Source organism: Hipposideros armiger, unplaced genomic scaffold (assembly GCF_001890085.2).
Source record: "Hipposideros armiger isolate ML-2016 unplaced genomic scaffold, ASM189008v1 scaffold_347, whole genome shotgun sequence".
NCBI classification, from domain to species: Eukaryota; Metazoa; Chordata; class Mammalia; order Chiroptera; family Hipposideridae; genus Hipposideros; species Hipposideros armiger.
This window is the reverse complement of record NW_017731697.1, coordinates 590,037-603,889: the sequence shown is the minus strand read 5'-3', so window position 1 is coordinate 603,889 and position 13,853 is coordinate 590,037. Positions and strand designations below refer to the sequence as shown.

The following is a 13,853-nucleotide window of genomic DNA, read 5'->3' as shown; positions in this document are numbered from 1 at the left end:
CGCGCCACTCGGCTGGCCTGCAGTATAATTTTATATTTGGAAGGTAGTCATTCCTGCAAGAAAAGCAACAGGGGCAAGGAGAGAGGGGAGTGGGGAGGGAGCAGGGGGTAAAGCCTGGCCAGTTGGAGAAATAGCAGATCATTTGGGGCTGTGCTGAGCTCAGTTATCCCCCTCAGTCCCTCTTTTTCCCCCGGGTCCCCCAGCAGGGTCACAGCCTGGGATCCTCATCGTCCACACTCCCCGGGCTGCCATCTCAAGCACATTCCCCACTTTCGCCTGCGCTGCCACATCAGACCCCTGCTCACGCAGTTCTGTGTGTCCAGCAAAAGACAGAACATCTGTATGTATGTTCTCTTCATAGAGATGACCCAGTGAGAAGGAGCAGGACATACACATGAGCCCTGTAGCTTCATGGCTCACTCACTGTGGGGCTGGGTAGGCAGGGGTGTCGGCAGCACCTTTGGTGTTCAGAGAACGCTGTGCCTGGGCAATATGAGGTGGTGAGATCAGGCTGTTTAGAAACCAGGGCCAGTGCGTGTGCGGCTTTCTTGTGGAATCGAGTTTTATGTGGGTGGGTGTGGCTGAGAGGGGAGAGATGACATGTTGTCCTTTGACAAAGAAGTGGGCAATGGGCCTGAGGATTAGCTCCAGGAAGCTCCACGTCCCTCAGCTCCATCCATTTATTCATTCATCGCTCATCCATCCCATGTGTCAGGCCTGCTCCACCTTCATCAGACTTGCCATCTGTGGGGGTTGGCCATGAATGCGAAGGGACAGTGGTGATGTGGTGGCGAGGACAGCGATGGGGAGCAGCCTGTCAAGGAGCTCAGGGAGGCTTCCAGTCAGTAATCCCGGCTGAAGCTGAAGGGTGGAGAGAAGTGGGAGCAGCACTCCAGATGGGGGACCGCGCTATGCGGAAAGGCTGGGGAGGGTAGGTGAGAGGCGTGCAGTGATTGAAAATTAGTAGAAAACTTCAGGTAAAGTGACGCCAACAGATTAGGAGATGATTGCCACTGAAAAGAGAGTTTGTTCCTCACAGATCCCAAAAGAAGGGTCTCACTCCCACCCTTCTACCACACCACGGGATGGAAGCACCAGGGTAAATCAGGAGGCAGAGAGGGGACTGTGGGCAAGAGCCTTTACTGTGGCTTCCACAGGAAGAAGCAGGTGGGGCTAGGGAAGCAGGTTTAGGATTGGCTGGTGAGAATGATTTCAGTGGGCTCTGAGGCACTGAAAGGACAAGAGGCTGCCCTTGTCCTCTGGCACTTGTGACTGGGTGATTAGGGCCAGAGGCCCAGAGTGTGACAGCCTGTAGGGGAGATGGTTGGGGTGGAGGCTCTGAATTAGGTTGTTTGCACAAAAGGCACACTCTCAGGTTAGTTGTTCATTATCTCTAGGAATTGGCTGACCCTGGGAGGGGCAGTCCCTCCAGAATCAGCAAGTCCCCAGATGTCACAGCATCAGGATCCAAAAAATATATAAAAGACATAGTTCTGGGAGGCTGGTGATGGTGGGAGAGAGGGAAGGACTGATTGAACTCAGAGAGCGCTTCCTGTGCCTGCTGGGTGTCCTGCCCTGTCCAAGGTGCTGGAGAGGGGGCTCAGATCTGCTCTCAGACAGGCATGCCCTGTGGCCGCACAGCCTGTGCTGGGATACTCTGGTGGCAGGGCCAGACCAAGCACAGGGGGTCCTCCCAGGTGGCTATGCCCCTCAGGCCAGGCTGGTGGTCTCACCTTGTCCTCCCTACCTGAGCCAGTGTCAGGGCAGCAGGCAGGGTGCCAACCCAGCCAAGTCTAGGACGGCTCCAGCCTCAGTGTGTCTTGGTGGAAACAGTCCTCCATGTGCTCTGGCATTCACAGGCAGCATCATGGGGAAGCAACATCCACCCTAAGCTTTCATGAACTTTCCAGAAGGACTGTTTCAGAGATGCGTACCTGGTGTGCAAAGACCCCATGACGCCCCTGTGTTGTGCTCATGTTTCCTGCATAACTGAGAATTGGCAGGCAGGCATAGGAACAGGGACAGCCCAGGGTCTGGGCAGAGGACTTCAAGTCCTTAGTCCCTCCTTCCTTACCTTGTGACCTTGAGCTGTCCTTTCCTCCTCAGGCAAGTCACCTAAGTGCCCAACTGGCTTATCGTCACATCCTAGGCTCCTGGCACATGGTACCCACTGGGGACATGCTGGTGGGTGGAGGATGGAAACCCAGGACCTTGGCGGTTCAGAAGTGCTAACTGTGCACTTCCTGAAACAGAACGGTCTGCCTCTCAGGCTTTCAGACCTACCAGGCAGTGTTCCGGCCCTGCCTAGGTGCATCAGTGCTCTCCAGGGCACTTAGCCCATGAGGCAGCCTTGGTCAAGTTTGCCCCATGGTTCTGTGATGGGCTCCAAATTCATTCAGGACATATGCCTTCATGCTTTTAAATGTTTAAGTTTCTACTGGATGAAATATTTGAAATCATTTAAACATAGTTATGTAGCATTTTAATAACATTAAACATGTTTCTTTTATAATAACACTGAGGTGCCAAAGTATGAAATTGTTTATTCAAGGTAATTGCACTCTGATAAACACTCAGAGTCGTCCAGGAGGAATGAAACCAAAATATTAGAGGGGCAACTTCTGTGTGGTGGAATTAGGATGATTTTCCTTTCTTTCTGTTTTGCATTGTCTTCATATTTTCCTCAGGCACCTGTATTGCCTCTGTGCATTTGGATCTGGGTCTGTGGGGGCTGGTCCATCACATTATGGGCCTGTGGGGTGTCCTGAGATGTCCGGTGTCCAGCTCCCCATTTCTAGATCAGGGACCAATTTGTCCAGTGGGGACAGGAAGACGACTATGTGGCCTCCTCCATCATCCTGGCCCTTGGTTCCCATGGCAACCAGTAACACAGAGGCCAGGGCCCTAGTCACAGCCTTCAGAGGTGCCAGGAGCACTCGCTTACTCCCTATCCTAGTCAACTCGGGCTCCTCAACAAAAAAGCCACAGACTGGGGGCTGAAACAACACCCATTTTCTCCTCACAGCTCTGGGAACTGAAAGCCCAACATCAGGGTGTCTGCATGGTCAGGTTCTGGTGAGGGCAGCAGACTGGCTTCTTCTCACTGGGTCCTCACATTCTGGAAAGAGAAATCATCTCTCTCATGTCTTCTTATAAACGCACTAATTCCATTCATGACAGCTTCACCCCCATGACCTAGACACCTCCCAAAGGCCCCACCTCCTAACACCATCACACTGGGCATTCGTCTTCAACGTAAGAATTTGGGGATGACACAAACATTCAATCCACAGCATTCCCTTACCTGGACCCTCTTCCTTCCTGCCAGCTCCACCTTGCTCTACCAGCTGAGCGGGACTCCAGCCAGCGTTTCTGTGGGGTCTTCCCTTCCCTTCCATGGTTGAGTGAGGGGCACTTTGGATGAAAGATGAGGTAACCGTGACCCAGGAAGGACATGACCAACATCCCTAGTGGCCTGCAGCCTGGCTGGCCTGACCGCAGGTGGTTTGTGACTGTTTGCCAGCCACGTGCCCGGTGCCCAGCCTGACTGATGGAGCCCTTGACCACTTTCACAGAGCCCGAGGGGAATCCAGAGAGCAGCAGCCTCTGCAGCTCCCCCATGGTCTCAGCATGGTGCAAGGCACACCTGGGAGCACAGCCAGGGAGGGAAGGGTGAGAGGCCTATGTCAGGAAGAAGAGGCGAGATGGGCTCCCAAGCAGAGAGGTGCTCAAAGTAGGGAGGCCAGGAAGGGCCTGTCTGAGAGGTGAGGGCCAGGAGGGGTGCGTGGGAGCAACTCGGGAATGGAGATGGGCGCACAGCTCTTCTGGAAACCGGCTCTGAGACAGAGATCCCATTGCAGGCACTTTCCTGGGGAGAATGAGAATCAGCGCCTGTGGGAGAGCGAGGCATTGAACAGCCCTCTGGTCGCAACATGGGGCTCAGCCGACACCACCAAGAGCTCTAGGCTGGACTGGCCTTTCAGAATTGTACCCAACCTTGACCAGTCACTGGCTATGGCTGTCCCCAGGAAAGGGATATGACCCTGGGCTAGGCATTTTTCTGGCTGAGAGCATTTCCTGGAGAGTGATTCAACTGTCAGCTACCAGCAACCAATACACTTTGAGGCTGGGGAGTGAGAGAGAGCCTCGGTCTTGGGGGGGTGGGGGGGATTCTCTTCACAGCATCCACTGCACTGTGGGGAGGAAGGACACAGAGTCCAGGGAGGAAGCGGGAGGGAGGGAGGAAGGGAAGAAATCGCAGTCTGCTCAGCGCCTGGCTTGGTGGTGTGCAAGGGAGCCAGGCCAAGGAGCTAGTCTTCATCTTGCAGCAGGGCAGTGGCACAGATCTGAGCGGGGAGCAGAGCTGAACACACTGTGAAGCTTCTGATGTGTCAGCTTTGAGGCCCCTCACTTACCTGGGCTTCTTTCAGAGCCCTGGGAGGGGCCTCACGCTATGTTCACATGTTTGTATGTTTTCATAAATTTTACAAAAGTAAGATATCTTAACCATAATCTATCAAGATCACTTTTTTTTCACTCTGCCTTCCCCTGCTACACTTCTAGTGTCAGCTGGCATGAGAGTGGCTATGGGAGTCACAAAGCCTTGGAGCTTTGACTAAGGAGAAATTGGAGTTGGGATATATTTATTGGCTTGGTCACATGGTTCTCAGTATCACTCATGTGTAGTTAAATTATTGTATCTGTCCAGGTGTAAGAATAACTTCCAGGAAAACTCCTACTGCCACTGCCAAGTCACCATGGCCGCTGCAGAAAGCGTGCTGTGTACAGCCCATTCTCCTGAAATCAGTGGAGAAAAGGTGCCTCAACTATACCCAAGGTCGCAGCTGCTTCTGTATTTGCAACAGTTATGTTTTTTTTGGGGCGGGGGGGAGGTTGTCTTATAGATGGAACACTTTAAACACAATCCAACTTGGATATTTGTTTTAAAAAGCTAAGTGTATCAAGATGGTTGGCTTGTCTGAAAGCTGTCCGAACCCTCAAACATATGTGTTACAAAAACTAAGGGAAACCTGAATGCAAATGGGATGCAAAGAGTTTATTCAAAATGTTGATAAAGCTTTAATCCACCAGTTTAACTGCAATCTTGAGAGTCATTTTGGAATGCTTCAATAAAAGAAGGGAGAAACTACAGACTTCTGATTTGGATATATGTGTAAAGGTACCTTCTCTTACCATTTTTGAATTTATTTATTAAATAAAATTCAGGTAAAAATTAATGGAAACTAAATAAAAGTTTTTAAAAATGAGTAAATAAATCAATAGAAATAACTCTGACTTCAAAAATGTAATTACAACAACAAAAAAGTTTCAGATCAAACCAAAAGCAGTCATTCACTAGGAGGGAGAGATAAGTATCATAGAGAAGTAACAGACAGGCTCTTGAAACGCTTGACAATCAAATCAATGAAGGAGAATGAATCCAATGAATGGGAAAAGCCATTCAATTTCTTTTCTGATTTTACTGAAATGTTGACAACATCAAAGACAATATGAAGCTCAGAGTATTGCCCTACAATAAGAACATCAACAGCAACACTTACTAAGTACTGAGGATTCAAAGACCATTAAAATCAGGCTCTGACCAAGAAAACATGAGATGCCCTAAAACCCACATCGGTAAGCAAAATGGATGGTAGTTTCTCCAAATTCGATCATCGTAAATGCTCACGTGATATCACCAATAACTTCTCTAAATTATCGATAATACAAAAAACTTCCCCAGCATGCTGAAGCAAGGGCTGCTAAGCTGCCACAGACCACTCCTATCTGCTCCTGTTTTTCTGTTTCCCTAACAGCTTTATTAAGATATGATTCACATTTAAATTCGCTCATTTAAAATGTACAATTCAATGGTTTTCGGTATATTCACAGAGTTGTACAACCATCACAACAATCAAATTTTAGAACATTTTTGTCACTCCAGAAAGAAGTCCAGTACCCATTAGCAGTCCCTCCAATTTGTCCTCTCCCCACCCCAACACCCAACCTCACCCCCAACCTTCAATGCTAGGCAACCACTAATCTACTTTCCAACTCCATAGATGTGCCTCTTCTGGACATGTCATATAAATGGAATCATACAATGTGTCCTTTTGTGACTGGCTTAATCAATTAGCATAATGTTTTCAAGGTTCATCCATGTTGTAGCCTGTGTCAGTACTTTATTCCTTTTTATTTCTGAATAATAATCCATCGTATTAGATATACTGTGTTTTACTTATCCATTTATTAGCTGATGGACATTTGAGTTGTTTCCACTTTACAGCTATTATGAGAAATGCTGCTATGAACACTTGTGTACAAGTTTTTGCATGGATGTGTCATTCTTCTTGGCTATATACCTACAAGTGGAATTGTTGGATCTTATGGTAACTATATTTAACATTTTGAGAAAATGCCAGACTTTTTCCCAAAACAGCTGCACCTTTTACATCCCAACTAGCAATGTACGAGGGTTCTGATTTCTCCACATGCCCCCAAACACTTGTTACTGTCTATGTTTTTATTATAACCATCCCAGTGGATGCAAAGTGTTATTTCATTGTGGTTTTGATTTGGATTTCCCTAGTGGCCTGTGATGTTAAGCATCTTTTCATGTGCTTAATGGTAATTTGTATGTATCTTTTTTGGGGTAAATATCTATTCATATTACTTGCTTATTTTTTAACTGAGTTATTTCTCTTTTTATTCTTGAGTGAGAGTTATTTATATATGCATAAGAGTTCTTTATATACAAGAACAAGTATACGGGTCCCTTATCAGGCTTATCAGATATATGGCTTGAAAATATTTTCTCCCATTCTGTGGGTAGTCTTTTCACTTTCATGATGGTATTATTTGATGCACAAAAGCTTTCCATTTTGATAAAGTCCAATTTCAATATTTTTGTTGTTGTTGCTCGTGCTTTTGGTGCTGTATAAAGAAACCATTGCCATTAGGTCAAGGGGATGTATTCTTGTGTTTTAAGAGTTTAGCTCTTACATTTTGGTCTTTGATCCATTTTAAGTTGATTATCGTGTATGGTGTGAGGAAGGGGCCCAACCTCATCCTTTTGCCTATGGCTATCCAGTTGTATTTGTTGAAGAGACTTGTCTTTTGCAATTGAATCGTCTTGGCACACTTGTCAAAAAATCAGTTTACCATATGTAATGGTTCCTTTCTGGATTCAGTTCTATTCCATTGATATATTTGTCTATCCTTATGTCAGAGCCACACTGTCTTTATTACTCCCACTTTGTTCTTCAAGATTGTTTTGGCTGTTCTTGGTCCCTTGACATTCTATATGAATTTTAGGAGCAATTTTTCAATTTCTACAAAAGTCCAGCAGTAATTTTGATAGGATTGCACTGCATCTATAGATCAATGTGGGGAGTATTGTCATGTCAACAATCTGATCCATGAACATCAGGTGTCTTTCCATTTACTTAGATCTTTATTGTCTTTCAATAATGTTTTGTCATTTTCAGTTGTACACTTCTTTTATTTAATTTATTCCTAAGGTTTTTGTTTTCTTTTTCTTTTTCTTTTTTTTTAAAGATTTTTATTGGGGAATTGGGGGGATGGGAACAGTGCTGGGGAATTGGGGGAAGGGGAACAGACAAGTTGCTGTCGTTTTGTTCTTCAGTCTAGTTGTGGAGGACGTTGCTTCACTGGCCCAAGTTGGCACCATCATTGCGCTCTTCCAGGGTGAGGCAGATCAGTCGCCGGCTTCTGGACGGCCGCTCACTGCGGCTGCTGGCCGCTCACGCTGGCTGCTGGCTACAGACGGTAGCCCATGGCAACCCACTGCCACAGGGGCTGCAGCCCACGCCGTCGCCGGCGACCCACGGCAGCCCAGCTCCAGGTTGAGCTGTTGTTCAGCATCTTAGCTGTGTAGGGCAGTGTCACTGGCCCTCATATGTGGGATCCGAACCGGGGCCCTCTGGCATCCCAAGCGAGTTCTTAACCATCGCGCCACTCGGCCGGCCCTTTCTTTTTTTTTTTGATGCTATTGTAAATAGAGTTGTTTTCTTAATTTTACTTTTAGATCATTCATCGCTGGTTTATAGAAATAGAATTGAATTTTGTATATTGACCTTGTAACTTGCAACATCACTGAATTTATTAGCTTTAATAGTTTTTTTGCGGATTCCTTAGGATTTTATATATAGAAGATTATGTCATCTGCAAATAGAGATACCTTTATTTCTTTGTTTCCAATTCAGATGCCTTTTATTTCTTTTCTATCCTGGCTAGAACTTCTAGTACAACGTTAACTATTATAGAAGTGGTGTGAGCAAGACATACTTGTCTCGCTCCTCATCATGGGGAAAAGCATTCACTCTTTCACCATTAAGCATGATGTGAGCTGTGGGTATTTCATAGATGTCCTGTATCAAGTTGAGGTAATTCTCTTTCAGTCCTAGTCTTTGAGTGTTTTCTTGTTGTTGTTATTGTTTTCATGAAAAGATGTTCGATTTGCCAAGTGATTTTTTAAGTCTTGAGGTGATCATATTTGTTCTTTACTTTATTGATATGGTTTGTGACATTGATTGATTTTCAGATGTTAAACCCTGCATTCATGGGATAAATCCCACTTGGTTACGGTGTATAATCTTTTAATATGCTGTTGCATTTGGTTTGCTAGGACTTTTATGAGGATATTTGCATCTATTTTCCTAAGAGATATTGGTTTAGTTTTTTCTTCTTGTGATATCATGGTTTGGTTGTGGTATTAGGGTAATACTAGCCTCATAGAATGAATTTGGAGGATTTTTCTTTTGTCTTCTATTTTTTGGAAGAGTTTGTGAAAGACTGATATTAACTTTCTTTAAATGTGTGTTAGAAATTACCAATGAAGCCATGTGAATCTGGTTTTTGTTTTTTGTTTGTTTGTTTGTTTTTTGTTTTTACTTTTATTAGCATTTATTTGATGTTGAATTTACTCCCGGGCCATAAGTGTTTGTTTCTTCAGTTTCTTCTGGGAGATCTTTTTCTTCTGTGCAACCTCCTCTTCTGGTTTAGGAACAATTTGTTCCCTCTCAGTTAGGATCATCTCAATGTGGCAGGGAGAGCTCATGTAGGGGTTGATCCGTCGATGAGCTCTGTAAGTTCTGCACCACATCTTGGGAGCTTTATTTACTTGGATGTGCTCTATGACTAGAGAATCTACATCTAAACCCTTAAGTTCAGCATTACTCTCTGCATTTTTAAGCATGTACAGTAAAAATTCTGCACTCTTTTTGGGCCACCGACCCTGCGTCCAACCCCACTGTTTGGCCTGGGCACACCTCCCAACTCCACCATTGTAACGACGGAAGGGCACACATTATTTTTGTAATGTGGCATCCATTAGATACTTGGTGGCTTTTTGGATATGCATACCCTTGATGGCCTGGGCAGTTTCACGAGTGTTCTTAAAATGAACCCGTAGATTTGAACCTCTCAATTTACATGATTTTGTGGGGTTCTCCGGGTCAAGAGAATAGCGAACAATTTTGAGAGATCACCTCAGGCCGCTTTTGGGAAGAGGTGAATCTGTTTCGAAACCTCCAATGGAGAAAGTTTTGAAATAACTAATTCAATCTTTTTACTTGTTATAGGTCCATTCAGATTTTCTATATCTTATTGAATCAATTTTGATTGTTTGTGTTTTTCTAGAAGTTTGTTCATTTCCATCACTGTTTTTTTTTTCATGGGGACTTGAATTATTCTCCGGTGTCACTTGTTTTCAACCTAAATAACTTCCATTAGTATTTCTTATATGGCAGGTCAGCTAGCAATTAAGTCTCTGTTTTTGTTTATCTGGGAATATTTTTATTTCACCTTTATTATTGAAACAGTTTTGTTGGCTATGATTCTTGGTTGACACCGTAGCCTCTGGCCTTCATTATTTCTGATTAAAAGTCAGCTGTTATTCTTTATACACAATGAGTCATTTTTCTTTTGCTGCTTTCAACATGTTTTCTTTGTCCTTCATCAATTTGACTATAATGTGTCTGGGTGTGCATCTCTTTGTTTTTATCCTACCTGGAGTTTGTTAAATTTCTTGGATGTGTAGGTTAATGTTTTTCATCAAGTTTTGGAAGTTTTCAGCTATTATTTCTTTGAATATTTTCTGCACCCTTCTCTGTGTCCTGTCCTTCTGGCACCTCTACTATGCACATCGCAGTGGACTTGATGGTCTCCCATGCTTCTCAGTGGCTCTGTCATTTTTCCTTATTCTTTTTTCTCTCTGCTCTTCGGATTGCATAATTTCTGTTTATCTGTATTCAAGTTTGTGGATTATATCTTTCTTTTTGCTCTGAAATCTTTGTCTGTTAAGTCCAACATCTAGGTATCCTCAAAGTTACTTTCTATCCCCTGCTTATTTTCCTATGTATGGGTCACTCTTTCCTGTTTCTTTTCACGTCTCAGAAATTTGTGTTGAAACTGGACATTTTAGATAATACATTGAAGAAATTCTGAATGTTGATTGCCCTGGACCTTGTCATGCTGTCGTTTGCTTGTTTACTTGTTTATTTGTTTAGTGATTTGGCTTGACCTGGCTAAATTTTATGAGCTCTGCAGTGTGCAGCTGCTGATGTTGCTCCTCAGAGGATGTGGATAGTCACTCTGATCTCACAAGTGCCCTCCCCCCCCCAAAAAAAAAAAAACTAGCCAGGTTCTCTCTGTCTCCTTCTCTGATCTTTCCATGAAGCTTCTGGCTGTTCTGCCTCTATTGGTATCTCTCAACTGTTAGCTTTCATTAGCTGCTTTCTGACTGCTGTGTTGTTTTTGATAATGCCCTGGGGTATGACTTGTCTACACTGTGACCCAGTTAAATTCTGGGCCCTTCATAGAGGCAGAGTTGTCAGCCTTTGAGGCTTGCTCAGACCCCAGGAGGGCTCTTGGCTGTCTTTTTCCCCGGCCCTCTTGGTTACAGTTCTGTTGGTTTACCATTTTATTTCCTGCTACTCGTATCATTGAGCTACGGGCCTCCTCTAATTGCTCACTACCAAAATTTCTATTGTTTTCGACAATGCCTTTAGGCATGAATGTCCTCATGCTCTGTTCCAAATAAAGCCATTTCCCTCAGGGAGAACTATGGAACTCTTTGTTTTGCTTTCCCTGCCCCCTCCCCCCACCCGCGCCCAAAGACCACTGCACCACTATACCGGAGCTAGGAGTAGAGTGGCCCCCTTCTCTCAAAGTGACACTCCTGGTCTACAAGTCAGAGAGGGATGGTAACCCCTAGTTTTATTGGCTTGCCTTCTTCAGCATGGAACCTCTGCTGTACAAGCAAGCTGGGGAAGGGTCTATCGGAGTCCAGTATGCTTGACCTGCCATACCTGGGGTAGAACCTCCACCCTGGGAGTAGGGACTGAGTAGGCAAGCGTGTCCCAACCCTCTTGGCCAATCTTACCTGGGACAGACGGTGTGTAACACAGAGTTGGGAGGTATTAGAGGTGCCAGTGGCCTGCCTTTCCCGGGGTGAAACTGTAGACCTAGCCTGGGAAACTGTAGCCCTAGTGGAGAGGGAACTCGTCTTCTAAGCAGCCAAGATTCCATCACACTGAGCTGAGGAAGGGATGGAGAGGGCTGTGGCTCAAATGCCATAGACTTCCACTGTTCTTACCAAGATTTAGCAGATTTTCTTGAATAAACCATTTTCTCCATTTATTGTATTGACCTTAGGACAATTTTCAGATACTTAATATGGTTGTTTTTAAAAAGTAATTTTCACCAGTTAAATGGTTGTTTTACCGAGGAGAGAGTTCACCAAGCTCCTTATAACTCCATTCTAGAAGTTTCCATTTGCTGTCTGTTTTTGTAAACAAAGTTTTATTGGAACACGGTCACCTGCATTCATTTACATGTTGTCTGTAGCTACTTTCATGCTCCAATGGCAGATTTGAGCAGCACTGACAGAGATCGCAAAGCTTGCAAAGTCTAAAGTACCGTATTTGCCGGCGTATAAGACGACTGGGCGTATAAGACGACCCCCTAACATTTCCACTCAAAATACAGAGTTTGTTATATACACGCCGTATAAGACTACCCCCTCTTCCGCACACCTTCCACACACCAAATAAAAGGTAAAACAATATCAGATTTGATTTCAACATTTTAATTTATATTCAAATGCTTATGACATGCAGGAAAACTGTCACAAGGCTGTATGTAATCAAACATATACATAAAACAGTGCAACTTTATTACCGGTAAACATACCGGTAATTCACTAAAGAAAACACACTCTATAGACTGGTACCGTAGATTTTGCGAGTGTGGTAAAATCGCATAACAGCAAAATCGCATAACAGCCGAGCATACACCCAGCAGCGCTGCTGATGCCTGAACGGTATGTGGAATGAAGTGGGCGGGCATCGGGAGGCCACTATGGCACGGGGCAAGCACTATGGGCAGTCTATCTGAAGTGTACCTGGCGTATAAGACGACCCCCCACTTGGAGGCATATTTTTCAGGGCCAAAAAATCGTCTTATACACCAGCAAATACGGTAGTTACTCTCTGGCCCTTACAGAAAACGTTTGCTGAGGAATGACTGCACTATCTTTCTATTCTTTCTATGGAAAACAACACTACAAAATTATTGTTATATGAAGAGATGAAAGAGTATGCAGTGAGAATTGCAGGAAAACTTGTGTCAGTCAATTCATTTGAAAAAAAATCATTGTTCTCTGCTTTGGGTTGTTTGTGGTATTGGTCAGTTTTTAAATTTTTAATTTTTTGTGATGTCTTCTCTTATTCTAAATCAAGATTCCACTTTATACCTAATTTGGTATTTTTAATTTTGCAATCTTCTTAAAATAGGCCCCTGAATTGTGTAAGCTTCCTCCCCATGGGAGAAAGGGAGCCGTGTGATCCGATTCAAGTTGTAGAATTGTGTTCCCTGCTCTCCAGTACTCTATTCACTATATTTATGAATTTTTACCATGTCAGCATACCACCTGAACTTCATTTCCATATTTTCTTTAAATTGGCTTTTTTTTACTTAAACAAGTAATTCTTATACATCTCTGGGGTCACTGGCTTGATGTGCGGCTTGCATCTTTTTGAGTGTTCCCTGTGTGGGCACACATGTGGCTTCACCCTGGAGACATGGTGTGGGCAAACTCTGGCTGGAGGGACAGAGTAGGCTGGACACGGTGTGGAGGATGGTGGGAGGCCAGGGCGGTGGTTAGGGGGACCTGGGGGGTGCCAGGCCAAGACCTCATTAGGCCTCCCGAGGGGTGTAGAGCTTCTAGGGGTGACTATGACATCCTTTTCCTATGTCTCCAGGGCCAGGCAGTCTTCATGGGCACTGCAGGATGAAAGGGGTGGGGGACTTGTGAACGATGAGTCAAGGAAGTGACCTTCTGTCTTTTAGCACTGCTTTAAAGGACATTGCATCTGGCTGACGCCTGACATCCTCAAACGGGACGGCAACTGGGGTGCCTGGAGTCCATTCGGCTCCTGCTCGCGCACCTGTGGCACAGGTGTCAAGTTCAGGACCCGCCAGTGCGACAACCCACAGTGAGTTGGCCCTGATGTTTCCCAGCTTTCCTGGGTAGCAGCTGCCATCCCCAAGGCACCTCGCTATCCTGCAAGGCCCCTCCAGATCTACACTGGCTCTGGAGAGGTCACAAGGGCCAGCAGCCCTGTCCCTTTCTCACCCTCCTTGGGACAAAGCTGAGACTCAGAGAGGGAAGGCTCATGGCCCAGGTCATACACCCTTCTCAGGGCAGAGCCGGCCCTGGAGACCTGGAAACTTGGGTCTCCTGACCGGCTGGCCTGGGCCATACCCCAAGCTGACCTGCACCCTCCTTTAGACACTGGCTTACTCTGCCCTTTTTGGTCAAATCATTGAGG

The 13,853-nt window shown here is 45.2% G+C and overlaps 1 protein-coding gene and 1 pseudogene across 1 annotated transcript in view; one reads left to right on the top strand and one right to left on the bottom strand.

Moving 5' to 3' along the window:
- ADAMTS2 (ADAM metallopeptidase with thrombospondin type 1 motif 2) overlaps nt 1-13,853 on the top strand; it is a 239,037-nt gene that overhangs the window by 197,656 nt on the left and 27,528 nt on the right. Inside the window, exon 11 of the mRNA XM_019661378.1 lies at nt 13,372-13,517. Coding sequence (XP_019516923.1) covers nt 13,372-13,517 — 146 coding nt within the window. The remainder of the gene's footprint in view (nt 1-13,371; nt 13,518-13,853) is intronic.
- On the bottom strand, nt 8,942-9,461 carry LOC109392757 (60S ribosomal protein L17 pseudogene; annotated as a pseudogene).